This window comes from Microtus oregoni, unplaced genomic scaffold, assembly GCF_018167655.1.
Source record: "Microtus oregoni isolate MIOR12 unplaced genomic scaffold, Mior012 000027F_ref0000203, whole genome shotgun sequence".
Taxonomy (NCBI): Eukaryota; Metazoa; Chordata; class Mammalia; order Rodentia; family Cricetidae; genus Microtus; species Microtus oregoni.
In genome coordinates, this window is record NW_024543086.1 from 12,801,173 (window position 1) to 12,827,633 (window position 26,461).

The window sequence follows — 26,461 nt, forward strand, 5'->3', positions numbered from 1 at the left end:
GCTTTTGCTGCCTTCACTTGTCTGAGAGCTTTCGGGCAAGTAGCAGAGCTGAGTTTTTCTGCTCCTATCTCTGCAGATGAGGAGTCATAAAGGCATGAATTCTGAGGCTGGGAAGCCATCTGACCTTCAGAACAATGAATGCTGGGGGCGAGGGACACCTCGAAGTGTATTTTATTCTCATTTCTTCCCGGAAAGCATACAAAGGGTCCAACGTGGAGGAAGCCTGGGAACAAACAGCTGGCCTCCCATGCCAGGGCTTTTGAAGTGTAGATGACTTTCCCCTAAGGAAAACTGCCAGGCCAGGCCTTCTACATCAAGGGGTAAATGAACTTGACTGGGCTAGGGGATCTACTGCACCCTGGATATCTTCCTGTAGGGGGAAATGCTGGTCTGTGTCTAGCAGCTCCACCCATTCAGGCAGGTGGATCTGAGGATCGTCCCTCTTTTGATCAGGCAAAGTATTACTTGCAGAGTATGCGTCAGAAAAGCTACAATAGGGGGAGGCATCAAATTCAAGGGCTCCTGTTGGCAACAGGAGCTTGTGACATGGAGTTTTTCAAAGGTTCCCTCTGACTTCACGTTGCAACGAATGAATTCTAAAACCAGACTCAGGTAGCAGTCCCCTGGGAACCGGCTGGGTCTTCCCTGGGTGGTTCTGAGTCCGATATCGGGACACGCTATGTTTCAAGGCATGTTGTCAAGGCAAAAAGAAAAAAAGGAAGCTTTAAAAAGGATTCCTTAACCAGGTCACTAACAACACCTTTAATTACACAGAGAGAATGGTGGTAATTATAGCCTCTGTCAGCACCCTAGGCTGGCAGCTCCCCTGGGAGGCATTCACCACCCTCCGCTGGGGAGGCTAATACCCCTTGTTTAAACACTTTAAGTTTCAATCTGATTGAAAGACAGATTCCCTCCCTGGCAAGCACATCCCTCTGGTGAGGGGACTGAAGAACCAGGTCCAGTGCCCTAAAGGCCTGGGTGTCTGTAAGTGATGGCGGAAGTCCCAGCCCTTTGCTGTCTCTGTGCAGGCTGAGAATGTAAATTCTATAATGCAATGACCTTTTTCAGTCTTACTGTTATATTCTCACTGCCTAAAAAAGGTCTGGGTACAGAATGAACTTAATAGACACATTCTGGAGACTAAGGATGGGCACATGAATGAACTGGGTTAGGGGCCTGGAAAAGGTGGGGATGGTAATGTCCCCGAGCTACAGAGGTGGGAGTTACTTCTGGGTGCCCCCAAGGAAGGCTCCCTGAGTTCTGAGTGTCCCCCAGCTCTGGCAGGTGGGTTTGGGCGTAGTAGGAGACGGAGTGGCCGTGGAAATAGGGACCTCTTCCTGAGGTTCACTCTTTCTACTACGGTTCAGTGCTAGCAAAGCCCTTTTCCCAGTGCATGGTCTGGTGTCTTGAGGTACAGGAAAGCAGTGCACGGGACAATGGAGGCACCAGCCCTTCCTTACATGATACAAACTTCAGCTGGCCCTGCTCAGATATCACTCCATCTTTGCTCTCCTCCTAACTGGCAAAAGAGGACGGTCTAAAATTGCAAGGCCCATACTCGTCTTCCCAGATGATGGACGAAGATTGCTGCTTTTTTTCTCGGATGGGCCCATGGAGATACCAAGAATGATCACCTTTCTTGTAACAGCAGCCAGCACCCAAGAGATGAAGACTACGCTGCATTCAGTGCTCTGGATATATGACACCACTTGATCCTCAGTGGACCTGTGAGCCAAACTCTGCCTCTGTCATTCCCATCACACTGATGAAGGACCCGCAGAGTATGAAGGTTAAAGAAACTACCTAAGATCACAGAGCCGATTCTCATGTGTGAACGAGCACTGTTCTGTCTCTTCTGAGGGGGAAAAAAATAACACCACCTAAAATGCTGCTCTTTATAGCTACAGAATTGAAAATCCATGTTGTCTGGGAACTTCAGGAGGTAGGAGAAGGGACCAAGACACGGACCGTGCAAGCTACACTAGCGAGGGGCGAACACTCTCTTGTTTCTTTTCTTCTGATTAAAGAAAATATATCACCCAGTAGAGTACAGAGTAAAAATATCCAATGGCCTTGTGAGTATGTTGAAATAAATTAATTCCAGTATTCAAATTAAGCTTCCCAACTGGCCTCTGGCCTTTCAAAAGCCAACACCAGACTTCAGTGACAAAGGAACTCCAGCAATTACGATGAGAATATAAATGAACATGATTTAAATACCAGAGGCATGATAATTTTGGAAATGGCTAAATAAACCTAATAATCTCATTCCTGCAATGTTCAATTATGGTATTTTAATTAAAACCTCCTAAGGAGAGGGGTGGCAAGACACAGCCTACCTTAATTATCTTTATACTTAGTAACTAGTCGCAAATAGGAAGAAAGAAAAAGAGAATGAAAGAAAGTTACTGTTTCCAGGGAGATAAGTGTATTTTATTTTCAAACGGTAAAAGAGAAAATTTATGAAAAGGCTGTTGGGATTCAGCATTGTTTAGGGGCACCTGGAAAAAAAATGAGATTTGTCCTTTACTACAGGAAGATAAGATTGGTATCCTTATGAAAAGATATTTCATATTCAAGGCCACAGGTCTGAAGTGCATAGACAGATCAATGGGCTCAAAGACATTCAAAGGAAAGAGATAATTGATTCAGGAGGTCAAATAGTTAACAAATAGCCATAAATTATGAATAATGACAGGTAGGAATTCTCTGAGATTAAGGTATCAGGAAAGAAACACATGGAAAAATAAATCTTAGAATATGAAGTCCCAAATAAGACCATTAAATGAAGATGAAAAAAAAAAAACACCTTACAAATCATATAACACTAACCCTTTTCTAATGTATTACACACTTTGATAAAATTCTGATATGTTCCAAGGGACAAGCAGATGAAACATGGCCTGTGGGTCCTTAAAGCCCTCAGGCTCTAGAAACAAAAGATGCTGACAGAGAAATCCTTTAGTAGTCACTGAAGGCAGCCCAGAAGGGCAGGCTGTACCACACAGAAGATACTCTGATAAAAGATAAAATAGAGATGCAGTCCCTTCACCCTGGCTAAAAAAAATCCCAATTGCCTCCCCAGAGGGAGGAAATGAATGTCTTAGACTGCAAGGGTACAGTTGACAGGAGATGCATTTTGCTAAGTGTGCTGCTGGCTGAGTTCTGGTTAGCTGGAGAGATAATGTGTCCGTCCCCAAGGCTCCTGGGGGGTGAGGGGAGGCCAGGCTCAGGATGGCTGGATTTAATTCAAGGGCGCTATCAGGGACTTGGGCAGGCAGGGCCTCCCAGCTAAGTGAGATAAGGTCCGCCCTATCTCTGGAGCTGTGTTTCGGGGAAGGTTTAGCTACCATGGGAGTTTTTCTCCTGCGGCTTTGACAGGGCGCTCTGGGGTTGGAGCTACAGGCACAGGAGACTTAACTGATGCTCCCTGTGCTTGTTGCTCCTGAGGGACCATCCGCATCATTCAGAAGTTTTCGTCCCTCACTGAAGGGCCCTAAGTGAGCTGTTCGATTTGTATCTGGGCAATTTTAGACCATCCCTGCTAGGTCCATACCAGGCAGCCTCCCTCGGATGCCTTGTCGGGCTCTGGCCTGGGGTGGGTGGGTCTATACCCTCCATGGTGGAGCATGCAAGGGTGGCAAGGATCTAAGATAGTCCTTCTCTGTGACCTTCCTCTCAGGGCCTCCCAGACTGGTCACCGCTGTCTTAATGGCCGTGTTCCATACTGCTTTCTCTAGCATCCCTTATCAGAATCTTATAAACTACCTATCATACAGAAGAGGCAACACTTGTGGTGCCTGTACCTCTCATTTCTCACTTGCCATGGTACTGTCCATTCCTCACAGGGGCTCAATACGCAAGATCCCCCAAGCACTGTGACTAACTTTGACCTTTTTTAAAGCTCAGAACAGTCTATGTTTTAACCCCTGGGTACCTGACGAGCCACCAAAATAACCCTTTGCACCTAGGGGAGTCCCTCTGAATTACTGCCCTAAGTTGGTACTACTGGAGACAGGGCAAGATTCATAACTTATGAATGTCTAGAGATTGAGGAGGAAGGCCGTTCTCATGTCCTCAAAAGACATCTGGCTTCATGACAGAAATGACAAGGACCCTCACGTGCAGTGGGCGTGGCTGCCATAAGCAGGGAAGAGATAAGGCTGTTCTCTTCCTGCATTTAGCCAAGGAGGCTGCTGCTAGATCTAGGCTTTTCAAAGGGCTAGGTAGGGCTCAGGCACTAGCGTTTCTAGGACTGGGGGCCAGGCGACCTTCTTCTCTTGGGGCTTGGGTTCTGGCTGCTGTTGGATAAGCAGGGCCTGGGCAGTGTGCTGGCAGGAGGCAGCTCTCATGACAGGGACGTATCCATGGTCATATGCCACTTCCCGCGCACCCACCTGTCATGTAGTGTTTTCACATTCTGTCTAATTAGTTTTCCTCAGTAGCTCTTGGATGGCTCCTGCACTCTGTAATTATTTCTTTCACTGGCACTTATGCCGATATTGCACCCTTTGCCTGATAATTACTGTAATTATAGTCACTATATTTGAATCCGGTGCCTGTGTGATAAACGGTTTTATTATATGTGTTTGATGGGAAGTGATTTCTAAGTGGGCGTCCATAGGAAGTTATTGAGGTACTACTTAGGGATGTGTTAAACTGTTTTCGAAGACTAAATAACGTGATGAAGCACAAGGTCGGGTGGGGGGAGGAGCAGGGCAGAGAGAGGAGGGGCACCCTGAATTCAGGAACTGAATGGTTCACCCACCCAGTCTATAGTCTGGGCATCCTGGGGCCTGGATGTTTGTTAATTGAGTTTGTTAAGCCCTTAGTACCATGGTGGTTAGTTAGTTTGTATGTGTGTGTGCGCGTGCGTGCACGTGTGTGCATGCGAGTGCATAATATGCGTGTGTGTGTGTGTGTGTGTGTGTTTTGGCCAACTTGACATAAGCTAGAGCTATCTGAGAAGAGAGACACTCAACTGAGAAACTACCTTCATTAGAATTGGCCTATAAGGAAGTTAGTGGGGGCATTTTCTTAATTAGAGATTGATAGGCAGGTGTTCCTGGGTTATATAAGAAAGGAGGCTGAGCAAGCCATGGGGAGCAAGTCAGTGAGCAGGGCTCCTCCACGGCGTCGGATTCCGTTCCTGCCTTGAGTTCTGTCCTATCTTCCCTCAGTGATGGACTGTAAGCCGTAAGATGAACTAAATCCATTCCTCCTCAAGCTGCTTCTGCCTGATGTTTTAGCACAGCAGAAGAAAGCATCCGAGGACAGCACTGAAAGTGGGTAATAGCGGGCAGGAGAAAGAAATGCAAAGTCGGCTCCTTGTGTACACTGACTCAGCCTTTTAGAAGTCATGGGACTCCAATCCAGAGCTGGCTTCCTGGAACCTATATGACTCTCGGGGAATTGTTGTGTGTGTGCTTTCTCTCTTCCCTCCTCCCCAAACCCAGGACTTGTCTCTACTTCTTTGCCATTGGTAGAAGTAAACAGAAGCAAACAAAAGTTTGGGATCTGGCTTACAAGCTGTGCCCTCTGGGAAGATCTTGGGTCACTCATTCACTTGCCATTTTTGGAGATCTGACTTCGGTGCCTGTGTGCGTCAATTCCGAGTGCTATGTAGGCAATCTGAGCCTCTATGACACCCCAGTCACCCACAGATCAAGCCCTTATGTTTGCTCAGCACATCCTGCGGGCCCACTAAGCTATAATCATCAAACTTCACTTATCTCGCTCTTAACAAGCATTATGCTAAGTGTTCTATACTCATTATTTTCCCTAATCTTCCCACTCATTCTTTGAGCTGTGTTCCAGCGTTATTTCTATTTCAGGTGAGGGATAACTTGCCATAATCACACATCAGAACTAGGACTCCTAGCTAGACTGGATTCGTCCAAGCCCTACATCTCCCCATTTCTATAGGCATTTAGGTGGCACCTACATTATACCTGCATCCTGATGGCATGCTGCTCATCAGATTTGAGGTTTCCTAGTGCCAGGGGGCTATGGGGCTCACAGAGAGTGATTCAGGAGTTCTTCCAGCATCTTCTGTTTCAGATGTCAACAGATTCTCTCTGAACCCCTTGCAGAATGCAAGCTCTTCAACCCATTACTGCATCTCTTCGCTGACTGGGGGGTTCCTTCCATATCAACCCCTGGGAGGAATGTGCTCAGGATCAGGATCCTGATGGGCATGCAGATCTTAGCCTAGGAGGGGAGATCGGGCAAGGCAGGCTCACCTGGACACACATACTCTTTCTTCTGCACATCTGCCACATTGAAGCCTCGCAGGTGCACAGGGGCCATGCAGAGGGTGAACTGGCCAACTGTCCGCCGCTGTCGCAGCCAATCTGACAGCCAGGCCAAATGGCAATCACAGTACAGATGGTTGGAATGGAGACGCCTGGGAGATAGATAGAGAGAGATGTCATTACATGGAGAAGAGAGTGGGCGAGACCTCTGGTGTCCCCGGCCCCAGCATGATAATTTACCTGAGCCCAGCGCAGCATTCCTGACCCCTATGCACAGGAAGAAAATCAGAAACCACTAATATCTTCAAGGGTAGGTAATAGTCAATAGTTCTGGTCCTGGAAGTTTGGAGCAATTTCAATGATATAATAGTAATTCTGTTCTTTTCCTTTCCAGAGGGGAGGGAGGATGACATCACTACAGTGTGATGGCAGAGAATGACACCAGCCATCCTGGTGTGAGTAAGAGAGGGTGACTCTGCCACATGGGAGTATAGGACCGACAGCTAGCCTAGACAGAGTTCTGCATCCCCTCCGGCTCTATTGGGCCGTGTGGCTGAGATCTGCTACAGCTTTCTCTGCCTCTCCTTCATCGCCTCTTAAGTGGCCTTTGTGATCCCACAGCATGAAAAGTGGGGGAGCTCTAAAGCCAGTGCCAACTGTGCACCCAGGGCAGGGTGAGGGGGCACAGAGAAAGAGGCTTTCTGGAGGACATTCTTTCTCTCTACCCTCCTGTCTTCTGAGCAGGGTCTTGGAATCCCTTACACTTTCTCCATAGTCCTGCCTTCTCCGTGCCAAGATCTGTTTTACCTGGTGGTTTCCCACTCTCACTGACCTAGATGCCTCTGGGAAGAAGTCGTCTTCTAGACTACGATTCTTCAGTGGGACCTGGGATTCCAGATCAGTTCCTTGTTCTTCAGTGGATAGGAGTCCCTAGTTGGGTCCGCCTGTCCTACTTCCAAGGGGAAATCTCCTCTGGCTCAGTGACTTGAACTTCCTCTTATGAGCCAGGAGGCAAACTGAGGAAACTTGGGAACTTGTGGAGGGCCCTCCGTAAGGACTTCAAGCCATCATCTCCACCTTCCACATTCCCTGCAGTTGCTGGAACTGTGCTGCATGAGTTTCAGGAGCGTTAGACTCAGGTTGCGTTGTCGGTTCCCAATAGGTAATTCTGAACACGCTAATCAGCCAGCTGTTCCCTTGGGACTGTCGAGAGCCCCGTGTCGGGCCCATTAATACAGCGTGGCAGCCCAGAGAAGCGGCTTGGATCATGTCTACACTATAATGACAGAACTGGAGGGCCCTTGACTACATCCCACTTATCGCCAAGGTCAACATTGCCAAATACTAGCCAAGTGCAGCTAACTCGGGCTGCACGCTGGATGAGGCTTCTGTGCAGTGGGCGCAGGACCTCAGCAGGCCAAGTCCACTGGGGCTTGGCTACCCCAAATCTGAGCATTTCAGATGGATTAAATGAACCCCAAATTAATTTTTCTTTTGCTAAAAATTTCTGTAGATAGTAAGTACTTTTTGAATTTCAGATTAAGCCACATACACCTTCAGAAACTCCAAGGCCCTAGACACAGAAACTATAAGGTTTCCCCTTTAGTTTTCAAGTAATAACCCTCAGAGCTAATGCAAGCATGGCCTCCCCTAAGCCTGGATTCTGAATCCAGGAAGGGCACCGTGGTTAAAGTTCCAAGCCAGAGGGAAACACCTCACTTTGTGCCAAGAGCAGAGGGAATATTGCTTATCATTTCCTAAACAGCTGGAGGAGACGATGGATTTTCCTGCCAGCCCCTGCCAGGTAGCAGAGGTGCCTGGGCAAATAGCATAGTGGTTCTGTGAGGGGTAGGGGTAGCACAGGGCAGCCTGTCCTGTAGAGTGGGCTGAGGGGAGGGGATTCTATTCTTGCCAGGAGACCAGGAGACTCAGCCAGTTAACCAGCTTGCCTTTTCTGTGCCCTGTCTGGTAGTAATAAAACGATGTGAAGACGACAGAGATGACTTCGAGCATGGGTCTCAGAAGGGGCTAAATCAGAGCAAGTTCCCATTAGTTCCAATTGAGGGTAAGAGTTTAAGAGAATGGGGTTTGGGCATACCCAGGTTTACATCAGACACTTCATTTCTGGGTTAACCAAAAAGTTAGAGGCTTCCCTTTTGAAGATTGTGTTAAGTGAGTCTTTCTCAGCCCCAGGGGGCCAGCCCCAAATGACCGCTCTTCTCAATCTTGCTACAGATGTTTCTATCCCTCGGAACATCTTTCTGAGACCTTCTCCCTTCCTAAGTGGGGGGTCACAGAAAAGTAGTGACCTCAACTGATACAGCAGCCACATGGAGCCTTAATCCAGAAAAGCCCTGGGCAGGGGACAGGCTCGGCCCCGCTCTGTTCGGGATATTATTTATCAGAAATGACAGCAGGGTCAAGCTAGATAGATTCTTTAAAGTCATCTTTCACTCCCTGCTTGGAAGATAAAATGAGGCAGCTGCTCCAGATGCTAACCACACTTTTTGTTTGTCTGCGTGTCTGTGTGTATTGTGCATGAGTGTGTGGTGTGTGTGCACGTGAGTGTGTGACTATGGGTGTGCACAGGTGGAGGTCAGAGGACAACTTAGGTGTTAGTCCTTGCCTTCCTTTGTGTCGGAGATAAAGTCTCCATTGTCTGCTACTGTGTAAGGCAGGTTAGCCGGCTCGTGAGTGTCTAGGGGCTCTCCTGTCTCTACCTTTCATCTTACCCTTGGAGCACCAGAAATTACAGGCCAGTTGTGGACTATCACGCTGGCTTACTAAGTACCGTTTTAAAAAAAAATTAACCACGAACATCATCAGATTTGGCGTGGAAATTGCCAAGAATGGCTCAAATCCTCTGACTGAGAAGGGAAATTATTTAACCACGTTCTACCATTTTAAGTTGTGAGGGTAATGACACAGAGTTTCTGCGTCATGTGGAAGCTCGGGTGTCTCCTTGCTCGGCTCATCTGACCCCATGGTCTTCTGCTTTTCACCCGTCTGGGTGATGTGAGCTCCGGCTCGGAGGCCAAATGATCTAATACTGGCACTGGTTCTGGCTTTCTGACTTTGATTTTGGAGCGGTGATTTCATTCTAAGCCTCAGTGCTACCAGCTATAAAATGGGCAAGACCATTCTGCGGGCTGAACTAACTCACGGGGAGTGCTTCATACAATGCCCGGCACATGGTAGGACCATGCAGAAGTATTTGCAGTACCATGGATTTGAGTCTCTTCCCAAACCCTGCCTGCCTGTGGCTGCAGCTGCTTAGATATGTGAGTGCGTCCAGGTGGCTGGGGTCCCGCGTGCTGTTCTGTGATCTTCTGAGGGTGGACACACCATATTCCACACAGATGAGACCACCTTTGCGGAGCAGAAGGCGAATGAATACAAATGCCAATTTACAAAAGGTGCCTTTTAGCCACAGATGCCAAATTAAATTTCCAGCAAATCCTTTTAGAGAGGGTCAGTGTTCATTTTCCAGCAAATGTGGCCTTCTGAATTCTATGGAAGAGCCTGCCTTTGGAAATCCCATTTAGCACTTCCTTCCTCTCTCCTCTTCTCTCCTTCTCCCACACCGGTCACCCACCCCCAAACGCTTTAATTACAGTGAAGGGGGATTAGTCAGCTTGTCCCCTGGGAGTTCTGTACTGAGCCATCTCTGAATTAAACTAAAGAGAAAATGGCAGCAGGCAGAGAGAGCAAAGGGACAGACGACATTGATGGATTGATCTGAACTCATTAGACGGATATTTGTTACCATCGAGAAAAATCACAAGCGAAATGAGATAAAACTTACCCACTTCTCCTCCTCAACGTGTCCCAAGAGGGTACCCAAGAGCCTAAGCTAGCCACCTCCCTCAGCTCTTGCGGACCTAGTCTCCCTCGGTCACGGTCATGATCAGTCATTTGAAAAAGACACAGAGGGAAGACTGTCACAGGGGAAGTGTCAGGAAGTGCTGCAAGGTGGGTTCCACAGGGAGAGCTTCTGGGTACCCACTCCTTTGGGAGAACAGACCCAGCACCCTGAAGCTCACTTCTGACTTCCCGTTTTGGAACCTGGGCTCCAGGCCTTTTCAGCTTAATTGAGGTTGGCTGGGTGCTCAGAAGACGAAATGGTGTCTCCTTAAAATTCTATTAATGTAGCACTCCGTTCTCAGAGGGAGGGAAAGTTACTTATTTTCCTAAGATGTGCTGTCATCTGAGGGTATCCAACAGGAATCTGGGAGCAGAGATAAGAGACTGGTCTGGGATGGTAATTATTGGTAATAATTAACACTACTGTGTGCACGCCACAATAGGCACGTCCCGCATCGCATATCATAGTGCACCCTCACAGTGACTCCAGTGTGGGCATGTATTACTAAGACCCTGACCAAAGCACAGAAAGATGAAGGTGTGTCCTCAGTGAGTGGTGGCACCTGCATGTAAACTCGGATCTGCCCACTCCAAAATGCTCTGCCTTGCTTTCCTGTACATCCCTACCTTGGTCTTTGTTTACTCTCACCTAGAGATAAGCTCACTCTTACCAGTGAGGAGTTCAGTGGCTTTCAAACTAGAACAGCACGTAGCTTACAGTCAACAGATGTATGGGCAAGACCCTAAGAGGTCTCCACCCCGTAGGCCTGGGGTTGGGCCTGGGACTTCTGATTCTGGAAAAGTTCCAAATGGTTCTGAGCTGTGGTCTGGGGAGAACTGCTTACAGGATTTTATGTTGCCCGAGGAGCACAGAGGAGCTTGCAATGGTCAATCCAGATTTTTAGGTAATGGTGGAGATAATAAATAATGCTATCTATTACCTGCCGGGTGCTGGGCACTGCATGGTTAGTTCCAAACACTCCACCACCAGCCATATTTACAAAAGAAGGAAAAGCGGTCAGAGAGCCAGTTAAGGTCGGAGGGCATTGCAGTTCTTTGCTTTGGCCCTAAATGGACTTGGCTCAGCTGTCAGAGAATGGCTCTCATTTTCTATTGTGATGCAGACACTCTGGAAGGTAACAGCATCAAGCAGAGACCTTTTTGGAAAAGCCAAGCAGCTCTACTGCAGAAAACTTACAGATGGGTTTCTGGCGGAATGTAGAGTGCCCCAGATAATACAAGTCATGGGCATGCTTCTGGAGCACCCAACCCGAAGGCTTACTCTTATCCAAGGCATTGAAAGAGGAGGCCCTAAGTTAGCGCATTCTAATGTCCAAATTTAGTCCAGAGAGCAGGAGCATGGAGCAGGTGGCACATTGGTGGGACAGATGAAGGACAAAGATTCCTTTTCCATTCCCAGAAAGGAAAATCACATTATGACAGAACTGCCAATGAGATACGGCATGAGTAAAGTCAATGGCAGATGTGTGTGTGCGCGAACACACGTGTGTGTGTGTGTGTGTGCGTGTGTGTGCGTGTGTGTGTTTGTGCGTGCGTGGTGTGTCACTGTATAAGTTTTCTGTTTTTAAATAAGTAGACTTGGTAACATAAAACTAACACATTTTCTATCAAACACAGCAAACACGGTGCAGGAAGGCTTCTCACAGTTAGGGGTGAGAAGAAATGAGTTTTCCTAGCACAGAATGGCAGGTAGGAATCCAGGCTGCACCATGACCCTGCCTGTACCCACTAAAGTCCCCCCTTGCTGTATGACCTTGGATATGGGAGCCATGTGCCCATTCACAGTCCGATAGGTTTTACAGGCAGAGACAGCAGTGCCTGGGGAAGCTTAAGGGAGGAGACAGGCGGGAAGGAGGCAGAGTCTTTACTCACAGAGTCCGGATCTTCGGCATGTGGTTGAAGCTGGTGACTAGGATGCGGCTGATGTTGTTGTTGTTGAGGGTGCTGAGGAGACAGAGGAAAAGGAAGTTATGAACAAGGGGCACTGAGATGTTCATAAGCATTGGGGAGGAATGGGTGTGGTTGTAAAGCAAATAGTCAACAACTAAGAACCAGAGCTTCCAAGTGTCTAGAGACAAGAGAAAACTCTCCAGACAATGTGTGTGTGTGTGTGTGTGTGTGTGTGTGTGTGTGAGAGAGAGAGAGAGAGAGAGATCTACAGTCCTGATTCATGTCCGTTTCCCCACCATCCACGAGCAATAAATCCCTGACTTCATCTTGCTATGCGATGAGTTCCTCATTATAGTATCTTTCAGTCTTTTTGTTTTGACAGATTCCTTGTATTTTGCATATGTGTAAGCATATGAGTGTGGGCATGTGCACATGAGTGTTAGTGCCCATATAGGTCAGAGGCATCAGATAGCCCTGGAGCTGCCTGGCATGGTTGCTGTGAGAGGAACTTGAGTCGTCATCAAGAGCAATATATACACAGAGTGGCTGAGCCATTACTCCAGCTCCGGCGTCTTTAATTCTTACTGGGTTAAGTCAGTACATGCCAGCTACTGTTCTTTTAGGGAGGGGGAAGATGGACCCCTTTTGACTGGGAGTACAAAACCCTCAAAGGAGATGTTACACTCTTGTTACAGATGAAGAGGCTGAGCTGCAGCCAGGGAGGCAACTTCCCAGCTTTGCCATTGCTGCTCAGCTCTGCGGGTGGGTTCACACCAAACCCATTCTCGTTTTGTTCCCTGTACACACTAGACATGATGCTATCTCGATAGGCTCATCTGTATTTCCCAGGCATCTACTGGTCCTTCACGAGTAATTTAACTTATCCCAAGAGGGACCAACTCTATTTCCCGTACTCCCCTTGACCATGGATGGAGTTCCCATGGGGCAATGTTAGCACCAGCTAGTCCCTTCAGCAGGGAAAAACACAGAGAAAGATGAGAGCTGGACAAACAGAGCTAAGGGAATACAGCTGCTCGAGAATTGGAATCAGGGTCTAAGGAAGTCCTGCCTTGGTTTACCCATTAGATACGCCCATTATGAAGCCCAGGAGAACGCTGCAGTGAGGGAAATCTCTGCAGGGGCTTCTGCAGTTCAGGTAGGCGACTACACATTAGGGAGGTGGCCTGGATTGGGAAGGACAAACCCGGGTCTCCAGGTCCGACCGCACACTTGCTTTGCATTCCAAAAAGCAAGAACTGGATCCAGCCTTTGGTCTGCTCCTTCCTGCTGCCGACTTGTTCCTGGGGCTTTCTTTGCTCTGATCTTTCCAGAGATGTTCCAGATCCTCACTCTCTTGTCTCTTCTCACCCAGTTTCTCCCACGCCCCTCTAGGCCACCACTGGTCTGTAGTGGCTCAAGGAGGAGCCACTGTTAGGTAAGAAGACGGTGCTGTGGGCTCTTGGTAAATATATTCTCTCTCTCTCCCCCTCCCTCCCCACCTTCCTCCTTTCTTCCATCTTTCTTTTTCTTTTTTTTTTTTTTTTTTGAGACAGGGGTTTTCTGTGTAGCCCTGGCAGTTCTGGAACTTGATCTATAGATCAGGCTTTCCTCAAACTCAGAGCTTCGCCAGCCTCTGCCCCCTCACCCTCAGGCTGTAATTAAAGGCATCCACCACTGCCTGGCTAAAGAATGCATAGCCCTAGCTTTGCTGGAACTTGCTCTGCATATGAAGCTGGCTTCAAACTCAGAGGCCCGCCTTTCTCTCAAAGTGTCTTCTCTGCAAGCTACAGACACAGGGCATAGAGTAAGCGCTCAGTAAACAGAGCCGATCAATTTCCTGGCTGCATTGGAGAGAATCTAGCCTTGGCTTGTCCTGCAGTGGTCTAGCCCCCACTCCAGCCTTCTAAAGGGAAAGAGCACTCACCCAAACATTGTCACTCCATGCTGATTACTTATTCAACCCTTGTGACCTTAGTCCCAAGCAGGGTTCCAGTGATCACACCTGTCATTCAAATCTACTCCTCCAATGCCCTAGTCTCTCCACTACTTGCTTGGCCAACAGGAGGAAGGTAGGGGGCACACAGAAGAAAAGAGCCTGGTTCTTGTTCCTGCACCCTCTGCTAGCCACTGTATACCCACCGTGGGTCTGGCACGATGTCAGGTATGCAGTAGAGACAAGTACACCCATCTACAACCACATGCATTTGTGTGCCTCAAAAGTTCAGAAGCGGAAACGTTTTTGGCTCCTTTGTGTAGCTCTCCCTTCACTAATTTGTTTTTGTGTGTGCACGTGTGTGTATCCTGTCTCTGACCACCCGGGGAAGCCTTTGGAGTATTTTATTGGGCAATACTAGGAAAGAGTTCAGCCCATTAGGCTGAGTTCCACTGCATCAGGAAAACGTCCAGGACAGAAGCAATGCTGTCGCTTCTCCCCTCATCTCAGAATTCCGCCCCACACTTGGGGGACAGCGTTACGTGCAAGGCCACATACAACGTACGGAGCCAGGAAGGGAGCAACCAAGCGCTTGGTTCAGATCCCACGAGTTCACAGCCAGCCCTCACTTGGCTGCAGATACAGGGTAGCTACCACTCAGGCTTCAGCTGGAGCTGTATCCAGCAGTGGCCCAGCAGCAATGACTTATTAACGTATTACTACACTGATATTTAAATGTGAGCCGTAATGAGAGCTATAAAACATTTACGATAATAGCAATTATTCCAGAACCCGAATGGCTAAACACAGTATCCACACTCTCATGATTTGCTGCTTGGGGCTGCCTGGCCCGGGGATGTCAGAAGGTTGCTAACCTCTCAGACACTGATTGCCCTGGAAGCTGCGGTGGCGGTTTTGCGAAGAAACACAGATTCGCTTGATTTCTCGTCTTGGCAGCTTTGGCCCAGGGAGGGAACACTGCACTCCGTCTGGCTTTTAGGTCCTGCCTAAGCATCTGGCATTCAATGAGAGAGTTGGCATGAGGTTTCCAGTGCAGAGGGGGCAGCCCTGGTGAGCAAGGGCTGCAAAGGCAGAGCCCTCGTTAGAGTCTGGCTCTGCCGTTTATAGCCCACGTCACTGTGGGTACTGAATCTCATTACCTTTCTCCTTTGCAACACAGGGGTAATCATAATGATCTCACAGAGTTCAGGGAGTGAATAAGCGAGATGCATCCATCCCCGATATTAATCATGAGGTCCTTATACGGAGATGGGCTCTGGGTTATGGCTCTGTATCCTACCATTCAATCTTTCTCATGAAGGGGTGGAAAGGTGACTCCGTTGGTAAAGTGTTGACCCAGCCATCGTGAGAACCTGAGAGTGATGCCCAACACTCACATCAATTCTTCTCATTACCCCATGGAAGCAAGGGGTGGGGTCAAGCCTTGAATCCAAGCAAGTGTGACCTCAGTAATGAGATCTGTATAGGCTCCTGTTGCTCCGATGACCATGACTTTGTTGGCATGATTTTTTTTTTCTCCAATCGTTTGGAGGTCCTAAATTGAAAATGGGTCCACGGGAATGTACTTCTCAGGAGTCTTTAGGGGTGGAGCTTTGTTTCCTCCCTACTGTAGCTTGAAGGGGTTGTCTACATTCCTTGATCCATGGCCCCTTCCTTGCGGCACTCCAACCTCTAAGGATCTCACGATGACTGCCTACTATCCCTTTTAAGGAACCTTGTAATTACAGAATGTATCTGCTCACAAGATCATTAATTCGGTCCCATTTTTAAAGGCCTCTTTGACCACTTAGTGTGACATCCACAGACTCCTGGGATGAGGATGCAGGGATCTTTAAGAGCAACTGACCAACTACCTATTCCTTGAAACAAGGTATATAAAGCACCTAGAATGGACCAAGTTCTGAACCGACTTTCAATAACTGTCACTGCTGTCACCGTCGTTTGTGGCTAGCCCTTTCTTCTGTGGCTTCACAGAGTCTCACCTGATAAAGCTAGCACTCCGAGGTCAGGATTATCACCCTAATTCTAGAGATGAGCAGTCAGAGGCCAGGAGAGGCCGAGGGTCCTACAGGGGCAGCACGCTGGCTGCTGGTGAATTCTGAACTGGCTCTTCTTCCTTCCCATCTCATCTCCCTGACTCACCCGCTGCCCTTTGCTTTTAGGCAAGGTGGCCGCCGCAATACAGCTCCCATCTTGTCACATCTACTCTGGACCCAAAGCTAGGAAATCTGCATAAGCCTCCTGTCACCTCGTGTTTTATAAGCCTTAGCAGCAGAAAACAAAAGGCTCCCTCTGCCAGTGCCACTGTCCCCACTTCCCTACAGTGGTTAGGCTGCCTGTGCTGCAGCAGCGACCTTGTCAACCTCATGTATTTACCTCCAACCCCTGGAGAAGCCATGGGGTTCCGGGTCTACCTTGGGCCCCCTCGCCTTGCTCTTCTGAAGCTATATGGAGAAAAGGTGCTTCTCCCAAATTAGCCAGGTAAGACAAGTTTTTGCCCCTAAAGGAAATACCATTAATTCAGCATTTTCCTTTAAGTTTCAAGCTCAAATCTGGGATGACATCTTTTCTGTTAATTTCTTTTTTAATTTAAATTTTATGTGTATGGGGGTGTTTTGCCTCTTTGTAGCCTCTGTGTCACTTGTATGCCTGGTGCCTGTGGAGACAAGAAGAAGGTGTTGGGGTCCCTGGAACTGCAGTTAGAGAGGGTTGTGAGCCACCATGTGGTTACTGGGAATTGAACCCAGATCCTCTGGGAGAGCAGTCAGCACTCATATCTTTTCAGACAAGATTCTGTTAACTTCAGGACTATCTAGCCTCCACCATTTCCAACCACCCCAAAGGACACTTGATTCTGAAAGGACACTTCAATCTGAACCCTACTGGGGACATCTTCCTTCTTCCTTACAGTGTTGAGATGACAGCCCACCCACTTCCTGAATCTCTCTTAAATCCTTGCCACATTACAAATACTGTCTTCAATACTGAGGTAAGCTGACCTGAATACCAGTCCAGTGGCCCTGAGATTCTTTCATACCAGGAGCATAACTGTCTAATAAAAGGTGACGATGTCACATTTGCCTGTGGGTCCCGTGACTGTGAGCACTAGGAAGGGTCTGCTCAAGTTTTCACTCCAGAGGCTGGAGACACTGCTCAGTGGTTAAGAGCACTGGCTGCTTTTCAAGAGGACGGGGGGTTCGATTCCCAGCAGCAACATGAGGTTCATAACCCTCTGTACTTCAGTTCTAGAAGACCTGACACCCTCTCTGGCTGCTGCAGGTACTGGGGATACATATAGTAAAACCATTCATACAAATATAAATCAGTAAATATAATTAATTAATTACCTTTTCCAGCCACAAAGGATCAGCAAGTTTACTCTCTCTACCATGCTACACACACAGAACACGGGCAGCTTGCAGTTTATAAGTCAGATGCTGGGGTACTGTGGTAGGACAGGGGCTCCCCCACAATGACAGATTCCTGAGGGAGTACCGTGCATGACAGTCAGCCCCAGATTCTGGAAACAGGCCAAATCCCATGCCATCAGCTTGCTTTTGTCAATAAAGTTTCACTCGTTTATTTCTGTGCTGTCTGTGAGCGCTTTTGTGTGATAATGGTTGAGGAGTTACGATACGGACCATGTGGCCCATGAAGCCTAAAATATTTACTATCAGGCTCTGCCATTCTGATCCTGTCTGCCAGAGAATGCGCGCTGGTAAATCAGAGCTATGAGGGGATTAGGTCAAAGGCATTTAGAACTTAGAAAGAAAGAAACAAAGCCACAAATGTTTTTAGGAACCCAACAGCGGTAATTAGCAGATCCAAAAGCAGACAGCTAAGCTCCTAGCCAGCACAACACGCTCCCACCCTGCAAAATGACCCTTGTAATGCTGTGTGGGGACAAGAGATGGCCATACTGGGCTAGCCAGGGAATGGCTCTGGGCAATGATTCCCAGAGCATAGCTCCAGGCATGCAACATCACCCAAGAATATTAACCATGCTTCTCGGTCCACTCAGGCCTCTTGAGTAGAAACCTCAGGGTGAGCCCTGTGTTGTACATTTTAACAAACCCATGCAAGCTCACTTCTTTTTATTTTTTATTTATTTATTTTTTTTAGCCACCTATCAGGGCTCAAACACGGGGTTGCAGGCATGCAAGACAACATACTACTGAACTACTTCCCCAGCCCTTTGTCATTATTTTAAATTTGGAGACAGAGTTGATCTGGCTGCCCTTGATTTTACATTGCTTCCACCTCAGTCTTCCAAGTAGCTGGGATTATAGGTGTGTGCAGCCACACTTGCATATGAAAACCCATTGAACAAGGAGGGAGCAACAGAACAGAATCCCCCTGCCTGACAGCGTACAGGGATGCCTACTTGCTGCTCCAGGACCTAAGATCTCTTTTTACGATAGGCATGGTGTCTTCCCAGTTGGGAAGAGGGGACTGTGATCACCAATGGAGAGCTCTGGAGTGTTCTCTGTACCTCCTCACCCCAAAGCTCTCTACTGGACTTTGCTGGGTGCTAATGTGTAGGTCTCTCTTGCATCATTCAAGATAGCCATCTTTGATCTAAGAAGTTCTGACCAGCTACATCCACTCCAGCCTGGCAACCTTAATAAGGCTGACATTTCCCTCTGTCTCCTCCGATTAGGCCGTCGCTTTATCACTCGGAGCTTTCTTGGCTCTGGGTGTAATCTGCATGTTGTGTGTCCATAACACCATGTAATTGGCTCTAATGCACCAATATTATCTGCGCACATGTATCACATAATTGCAAAAGCAGGCGTCTGCAGTGAGTGCAATCACAGCCTCCCACTGGGCCAACATTCCTGGGTTCTGAGAACCCCTCTGCTACGTACCCTTTCCAGACACCCAGGCTCCTTGGGTCTGAAGGACTCACTTGGTAGACTGGCCCATTCACTCCCTGCCTCCAAGAAGACTTCCTTCTCCCTAAGCCCAGATAAGAGAGGTAGCTCCTTCCTTAATGGTCCCCGTGATGAATCATCACCAGTCAATGGCAATGGGATATCTTTTATTTAAAGTGAGTCTGGACAGGACCAATGCTCCATGCCTGAAAGCTCTAACTCCCTCCAACAGTGCTTTCGTTGGATTCATAGAAGCGAATGCAGAACCATTTTCTGAAGAGCAGCTGAGTGTCAACACTGGGGTAGACCCTGTGGGAAGCACAGTGGGGTTCTGGCAGCCTGTGAACTCCAAGGGGTGGGGCTGGGACACCACAGTTTCCTCTCCTTCTAGCTTGACCCAGGGAGGGCAGGAGGAATGAAGCTCAAGTCTTTAGGGCTGTCCCTAAATTGCTGGTTCTCTTCTTTGGCTCATACGTCATAGCAAAACTGGGTACTTTTCTTCTTGGCCAGTAGTCACCACGCCCCAGGAGTCAGAACCTGTCGCTGGTGCCCGAGTCCTTACACTCTTCAAGAGCCTGTGGATGGAATCTTGAAGTGAGTGTTTGCTCTCTCAGCTCTTATCAGTGTGCGTGTCTGCGGCTCGTCTCTGCAAACTCGGTTCCTAGGAGAGCACATGCTAATGCTCCCTGGACCCAGTGAACTCGACCCTAAATCAGCTTCTCCGGGATGGCAGGCCACCCTCAGCATTGCCGGTGGATGAAGCTGGACTGTGGGCCACTCTCAGCATCCCCCAGTGGATAAAGCCTTTTCCACTGTTTCTCTTAAAGGGAGGTGTGACTTGCCTTCCTCCCCAGCTCTGAACTGCTCTGGTTTGTCTAGATGCTCAGGTAAACTCTAGAAATCAGGAAGGAGGGAGTGGTACATCCTTTGAGAAAATCTCAACTGAATGATCTTTGTTCTCTCATGAACTCCCTCCTTTCTGCTGCTGAGCATGACCTGTCTGTAAAGAGTAGTGTTTTGAGGTAGGGCTGCCTGGACTTTCCAATGAAGATAACCATAACGATAGACAGTCATGATGGCAGTAACAATGTTGACGCTCTGCCCGCGGCCTGGGCACTGTGCACACACTGTCTCATTTACTTCTCCAAACGTTCTGAAATTCAGACCTTATGCTCATTGCTGGTTCTCTTCTTTGGCTCATACAAGCAAGATGAATGGACTGCGCCCAGATCACACACGATCGTGCTGTGGAGACGATATTCACAGCCAGGTGTCTCATCAGTACTCGCATTATCAACATTACCTAAGACCACCACTCCCCAAACCGCCTGCAGACAGATGCCACTGTCCAACTCCATGCCTTCCCAAGGTGAGGGTGGGTCATGTGATTGGTGCTGGACTCTTTTCACTGTGTCTGATAAGTCAGGGACCAGGCTCACTGCCGAGGCTGCTCAAAGGCAACAGCCCTGTTCCTGTACTATGAAGAGGAAGAGTTCAGCTACGCCAACGTGGGGAGCCATTGAGGCTACATGGGAGGGGGAGACAGTTGTGTCTCGACGCCTTTTAAGGAAAAGGCTTGGTCAATAGGTGGAAACGTTACCAAAAGTCACCACGGCCCTTGGTGTTGTGTGGAATCTTACGAATACACCACAGAACCAAGAGCCGGTTAACCTAAGCCTGTCTTCCTCCTACTGGATCAGGAAATAATCTCCGAGGTCAGAGGAGATGGGCGAAGGATGACGGGCGGCCACCACACCTCCACTACCTGTTCTCAGTTATTCTGGGTGCCGCGTAAGACTGAGTTCCCTGATCTCCCCGCGGACCGTTTAAATTACAGCTCATAACCATTGTGTGGGCATATAATGAAAACAACTGATGCTGCACTGATTAGACCATTACTCTCAACTGTTAGAAAACATAATGATCTCACAAGGGGCCTTAGTCACTGACGTATAGCAGCCGGGCTCTCATCTGACACCTCAAATTAGCAGCCAAAGCAATAACAGCTGGGGTTTTTGTCTCAATATTTGTACCCGACTCTAAAGTGATTTGGCACTGGGCGAGTGTTATTTTTAAACACACAGAGCTCACCGCCGCCAAGTAACATTTTAAATGGTCTCCAGGTGTCATGTAAAACCTACAGAAATAAATAAAAACAATCAGCTGCCAATTTGGGTCTTTGATGATACGGATTCCCGGACAAAAGGGCTCGTCTTTGGTTCTCCCTTCATTATGGATTGCGACTCTTGACGAACAGAAATCCATCTCCATCCACTCAGCAGAGCGCCAGAGTTGAGAGAGAAAGAAGATTCTTTGAAAAGTATGGAAGGCAGGAGAGCAAAAGAGAAAGACGAGCCCTCCCAGGCTGCCATCTCTCAGCCAGATGCCCGACTGTGTCAGTATTTGCCATGTGCTAGTGTTTCTGGAGAGTGCATGCCGGAGAACTCACTCAGGGAGCTGATCCTGGATATTAGTGGTGGGTCTGAATGGCTCAACCGCCGCCCGGCTTGGTTAACCAAGAACAATGTTCCTTAGACCAAAATGTGGACGAGGAAGCAGTAGCCTTCCTACTCTCTTTCCTTGGCTATAGGATGGAATCTTGGCTCCAACACTGCTCTCTCTATTCAGGAGTTAGGAAACTGTTGCTATGCTAAGGTATCTATCTGCAGTGGGCCAAGGATGGAATAGTGACCTCCAACTTCTAGAGCGGGGCAGGTGAGTTTGGGATCAAGAAGAGAAGAAATAAATTTTTTTTTTTAAAAAAAATTCTCAGCTGTTGGGTGTCTAGCCTTGTAAGAGAGAAAGGAAGGGGTAGTGATTAATACTCAAAGACGGGATGTGCACACTGTCTTGATGAAGACAGCAAGGCTGTTTTAGTTTCTCTTTTTCACTTAAAGATGTATTTACTATTTTGTGTGTATGACTATTTTGCCTGCAGGCATATATGTGCATTGTCTCTGGTGTCTTCAGAGAACAGAAGAGGGTGCCAGACCTCCTGGAACCAGAGTTACAGACAGCAATTTTATGTGGGTGCTGGGAATTGAACCGGGATTCTTTGGAAGAACAGCCAGTGCTCTTAACCACTGAGCCACCTCGCCAGCCTTAGAAACACTGTTTTGTGCCCCACTATATCAGCAGGACCTGGTGGCATGTTTAGTGCACAGGAAGAATCAGCAACCATTTATCCGATAGGTGGTTTGCTTAAAGATAAGCAGGTTTGTGTTTTGGGCCATCTTTTGATACAAATAAATGTCCACTCTGAATAGCCTTCTCTGATAATCCAGGGGACAACTCAATTATCTACACGGATGGGCTGCAGAGGGACCTCAGTAATCACAGCCTTCCAAAGTGGGTTGTCACTTCAAATTTCCAGCACCCGTGTGAAGCTGGGGTGTGGTGCAGTGTTTCCAGGATTTCCTTTTATTTTTGAAAGATAAATGTGAACCACGCAGGATCCTCATGGGAAATCTTCTGGATTTTTTAAGATTGGCACCCAGTCACCTTTAGAAACAAAATCTGTAAGCGGAACCTGGAAGGTGGATTTGGTTTACAGGGACCAGGTTTTGTGCTGAATCATATAATGAACATTTTGAGCTGGGACACACACACACACACACACACACACACACACGCACACACACACACTATTGACCTCTTGGTGGCACATGTGAGCTGTGGTTAAAATTTTCTTCTGCGTGCCATCTCCTGAAGGGCAGCTGCCCACTGAGAGGTGTTCCCAGCAAACCAACTCAGATTTCCTGTCTCTAAACAACCCAGCCTGATGCGACGGTGTCCTCGACTCCACAGTTACTACCTGGTGACAAACATCCCTGCAGTTTCTGTTCTTGGGGAAAGACTGCTCCTCTCAGCAGGTGTGTCCCTGCCTGGTCCATGGTTCCATTCATCAGTTCTGTGTCTACACATTGAGCCACTGCCTGCATATGGTCTGTAATCGAACCACTTCAGAGAAACTATACAGGGTGCTTGGGGCTTTGTTCTCAGGCTGAAACGCAGAGATCCCTGAAATTTGTGATGGGGAGGGGCTCCGTCAGAAAGCTGGGTACCACTCACACTTTGCCTTATCTGGGTTCACAAAACAAGCAGGGGTCTCCAGGATTTACTAATTGAGCCTCCAGCCATCACTGGTAGCTGAGGAATGAGGTGCAATCGGATGCCCTCCGAGGCTACCCTAGGACTAGGCAGAGACTGGGGTGGCTGCTCCCTCAGCAGTGGTCACATGCCTGGAAGGGGCTAGGAAGGCAGGGTGTTGTCCTCATGCAGCATGCAAAATGTTCCCTCTGGCAAGCCCAGGGATCAAGGGACGATAGCACAGACAGGACGCAGAGTCTGGCTTCACTAATTTTTGTTTCCTGTCTGGTAATACAGAGAAGCAGACGGCAATAAAAAGCATCGGATAAAGAGCCGAAAGGGCTGTTTTCTGGTCTGGTTCTGCCATGAAATTTTCCTACAGCTACAGACACTTTACTTAACCTTTCTAGAGGGATTTCTTTTTCTTTTAAAATGAAGTGAGCCCTTACCCTCCAGGGCCTTTCTATTCCTTAATTTCTCTGATTCCAGGAGGGTGGGTGCTGACTTTGAAATGGCACTGCTGGATTTTGAGTAGCTTTCAAAACACAACTACATGTGACCATGGATTCCCAGCTGTGCACGAGGACGGGACACCTGGCTAGTCTCTGCGAGTCACTTCCATTCCCCGGTAGGCGACAACAGTTACAAGGAGTGACACATGACAACAGTTACAGACAAGGCTTCCTCTCTCTTTCTGCGGATACCTGCTTCGGCCTCTGTGTAGTCAACAGGCTTCTTTTCCTAACTGGATGCTGTGTTTCCCATTTACGTCTGGATACAGACGGGGCCAGACAGGGGAGTGAGTTTGCCACTCAGCTGAGTACCCGGTAAACAGAAGCCATTCACAAGACTGAGAGAGGTAAAAACACTGGCCATGGAAGCTACCTCTTGCAGAGGTCTGACTTTGGTGGGATCCAACTGTTAATCATCTAGGGTTTTTTGATAATGGGTTTTTGGGGGTATAAGACCTAGATGTCTAAATTAAGGTAGAGGAAAGACAGAGTTGACAGAGCGGAGAAGATGATATATTTACTATCAATATATGACACATTTACTATTAGATAATGCTTTATAATATACAGCAATGGCAAAAGGGGCTTGGGGACACAGGCCTGGGAAGAACTCTGGACCTACTTAGCATGCCCGGGTCAAACAACACACAGACTTCCAAATAGCCCTGAACAGGCGCTGTCCCATTACATGCTAACTGTGGAAATTTTAATTTCTACTAGTCGAAGTGAGATGCGGTGAAAAATTTATTCTCAGGGGAATGCACTCAGGAGTCATGCCTGGCTTATAGCTACCACGTACATCCAAATACTTCCTTCACGGAGTTGCTGAACATGATTCTAGCCACACATGAGCCCAGTATTGTCATGGCTTCAGCTAGTCAATGGAAGTAGGAGATACAGTCATTTATATAAAATTAATTGAATTTTAAATGCCAAGATTGGATTCTAGCTTTCTTTGTGACTCAGTTTCACCAAGCGGCTCAAGGGGATTGAAACTCACTACAAAGCCCAGGATGGACTCCAACTCCTTGCCTCACCTTCCTGAGTTCTGAGATTACATGCACAAAGTGCAAAAAGAATTCCAAACCTTACACCCAAGTGTCAATCACCAAAAACAGGCACTAACAGAAGGATCTGCTTCAAAAATCCTTTGTTGGTGAAGAACAATTCAGCGAGCTTCGGCATATCCTCTTTACCCAGGAATATACGCCAGTGCCATTTCCAAATAAGCCACCCTTAATTAGTGGGGGAATGAAATCGTAAAATACCCCAGACGGTAGATCCTTAAAGACCGAAGATGTTGGTTATATGATTGTACAACTAACTTTAGACTTCAAATTAATTTTCACTTTTGCTAAAGCTGGAGTTCTCAGAAGCTATTTATGCTAAACACATGACCATCATCAAACATGGGGACTGAGGGCCTCTGGAAGAGGCGTGTGTGTTACATAGCACAAAAGTGCTCAGGGAGAAGCCGGTATCTGTCCTAGTAGGCTGAGGACTGAATGGAATCCACAAACTGCAATTTAATCCTGATAGTCTGGGTACATTGCAATTTGCAGCATGGTGTCAAAAACTCATATTCAGGGATATTTTGAGAGTTTCATTAAGTAGTGACAGTTCTAAATTCAAAACTGTGTCATAAGCAAACACGGTCTCCAGGACTGTTAAACGTGCAGCCCCCAGAGAGATCCAGGTGAAGCATTTTGTAAATAAATGAAAACCAATCTCATCTATTAGAATGCACCAATTTTCACTGTAGCTCTGATTTTGTTCATGATTAAAAGTAAGGGGGGGCGTCACCATTTAGCGGGAGAAATATGAAATTAGAGGTGAAGTGAGAAATGGGGTCGCTCTGTCAAATACCTCGTTCAACCTTTAACGTGACAACGATAGGCATAGCCTTGATTTCGTTCTGGGCCAGAATGCAATAGCGCTAGGCAGGGGAATTGTGAGGTGGTGATTCTCTATTCGGCTTATTAATTTCACCCTGGCTTGGGGCCTTGTTCTTTAGCTGACGACCTACTGTGTGTGGCAGCCAAGCAGTACCAAGTATCCACCATCATCAGTTCTCCAGAGTCTCCACTTGCCATTTCTTAGGCACACGCCAGTGACATCGCCTTTACAAAAGGGCTCTAAGGGATATGGGCAGCTGTCCTTACTGTCCAGTGAGGACCGAACCTCTTCCGTCTAGTTTGGTGACAGTGAACTGGCCTCCAATTCGTTGACAGTTCCCATCAGCCCCATGCTCAACCCTGGCTTCCTTCCTCCTTTGTCTGGGGCAGGTCTGTAGACCCTTAAGGGACGGTGATTAAGCTGGGTTTGAGTGTTGATCTGACAATCGTATAGATCAGCTTTTCCAAGAGAAAAACCATGGTCCTCGCATTATTCCCCACAATAAGAATGGCCACTGGCCTTACTGATGCATATTCTTGCTTGTATAGCTTCAGCATTACAGTCCATCTTTAATCATTTTTAATATCATTGTTGCGGTAGAGTATTTAAGTGCAAGGGCTTAGGTTTTGTGCAGAAGTGAATCTATGTGCTGGAAGAAGGGTCCCTGGACCTGGCCAGTCTCAGTCTGGGAAATAAGTCACATTTGCCGAGCCTCAGGCTCCTCACTGGCTGAGCTGGACTAACACAGTCCTCCCTGTAAAGTTATGGCACGCACACAAGTCATAGGCCTCTAAAGTCTTAGCTCATTATCTGAAACACACTAGAAAAGGAAGACAGCAAAGGCTCACGCATGGAGGAAGTAACAATATTCCTCACCAATAATTCCTCTCTGACATCACTGGGTATGTAATACACTACCATTATGTCATCATTGTTACCAAGACAGAGGCAGCTCAGGTGAAGTGGAGGACAGTTCCTCTTGTACTGAGTTCCAGGTTTTTCTGACCTGGACCGTCCTTGACCATCCCCAAAACCAGCGTCTCACACTCCTAAGCCAGGACACCATCTCCATGCTACAAGAGTATCAGGACCATTGTCAGAAAG

At 47.7% G+C, this 26,461-nt stretch overlaps 1 protein-coding gene across 1 annotated transcript in view; it reads right to left on the bottom strand.

Moving 5' to 3' along the window:
- Slit3 (slit guidance ligand 3) overlaps positions 1-26,461 on the bottom strand; it is a 589,355-nt gene that overhangs the window by 131,350 nt on the left and 431,544 nt on the right. Inside the window, exons 7-8 of the mRNA XM_041676107.1 lie at positions 12,015-12,086; positions 6,246-6,409 (exon numbers count right to left, since the gene is read on the bottom strand). Coding sequence (XP_041532041.1) covers positions 6,246-6,409; positions 12,015-12,086 — 236 coding nt within the window. The remainder of the gene's footprint in view (positions 1-6,245; positions 6,410-12,014; positions 12,087-26,461) is intronic.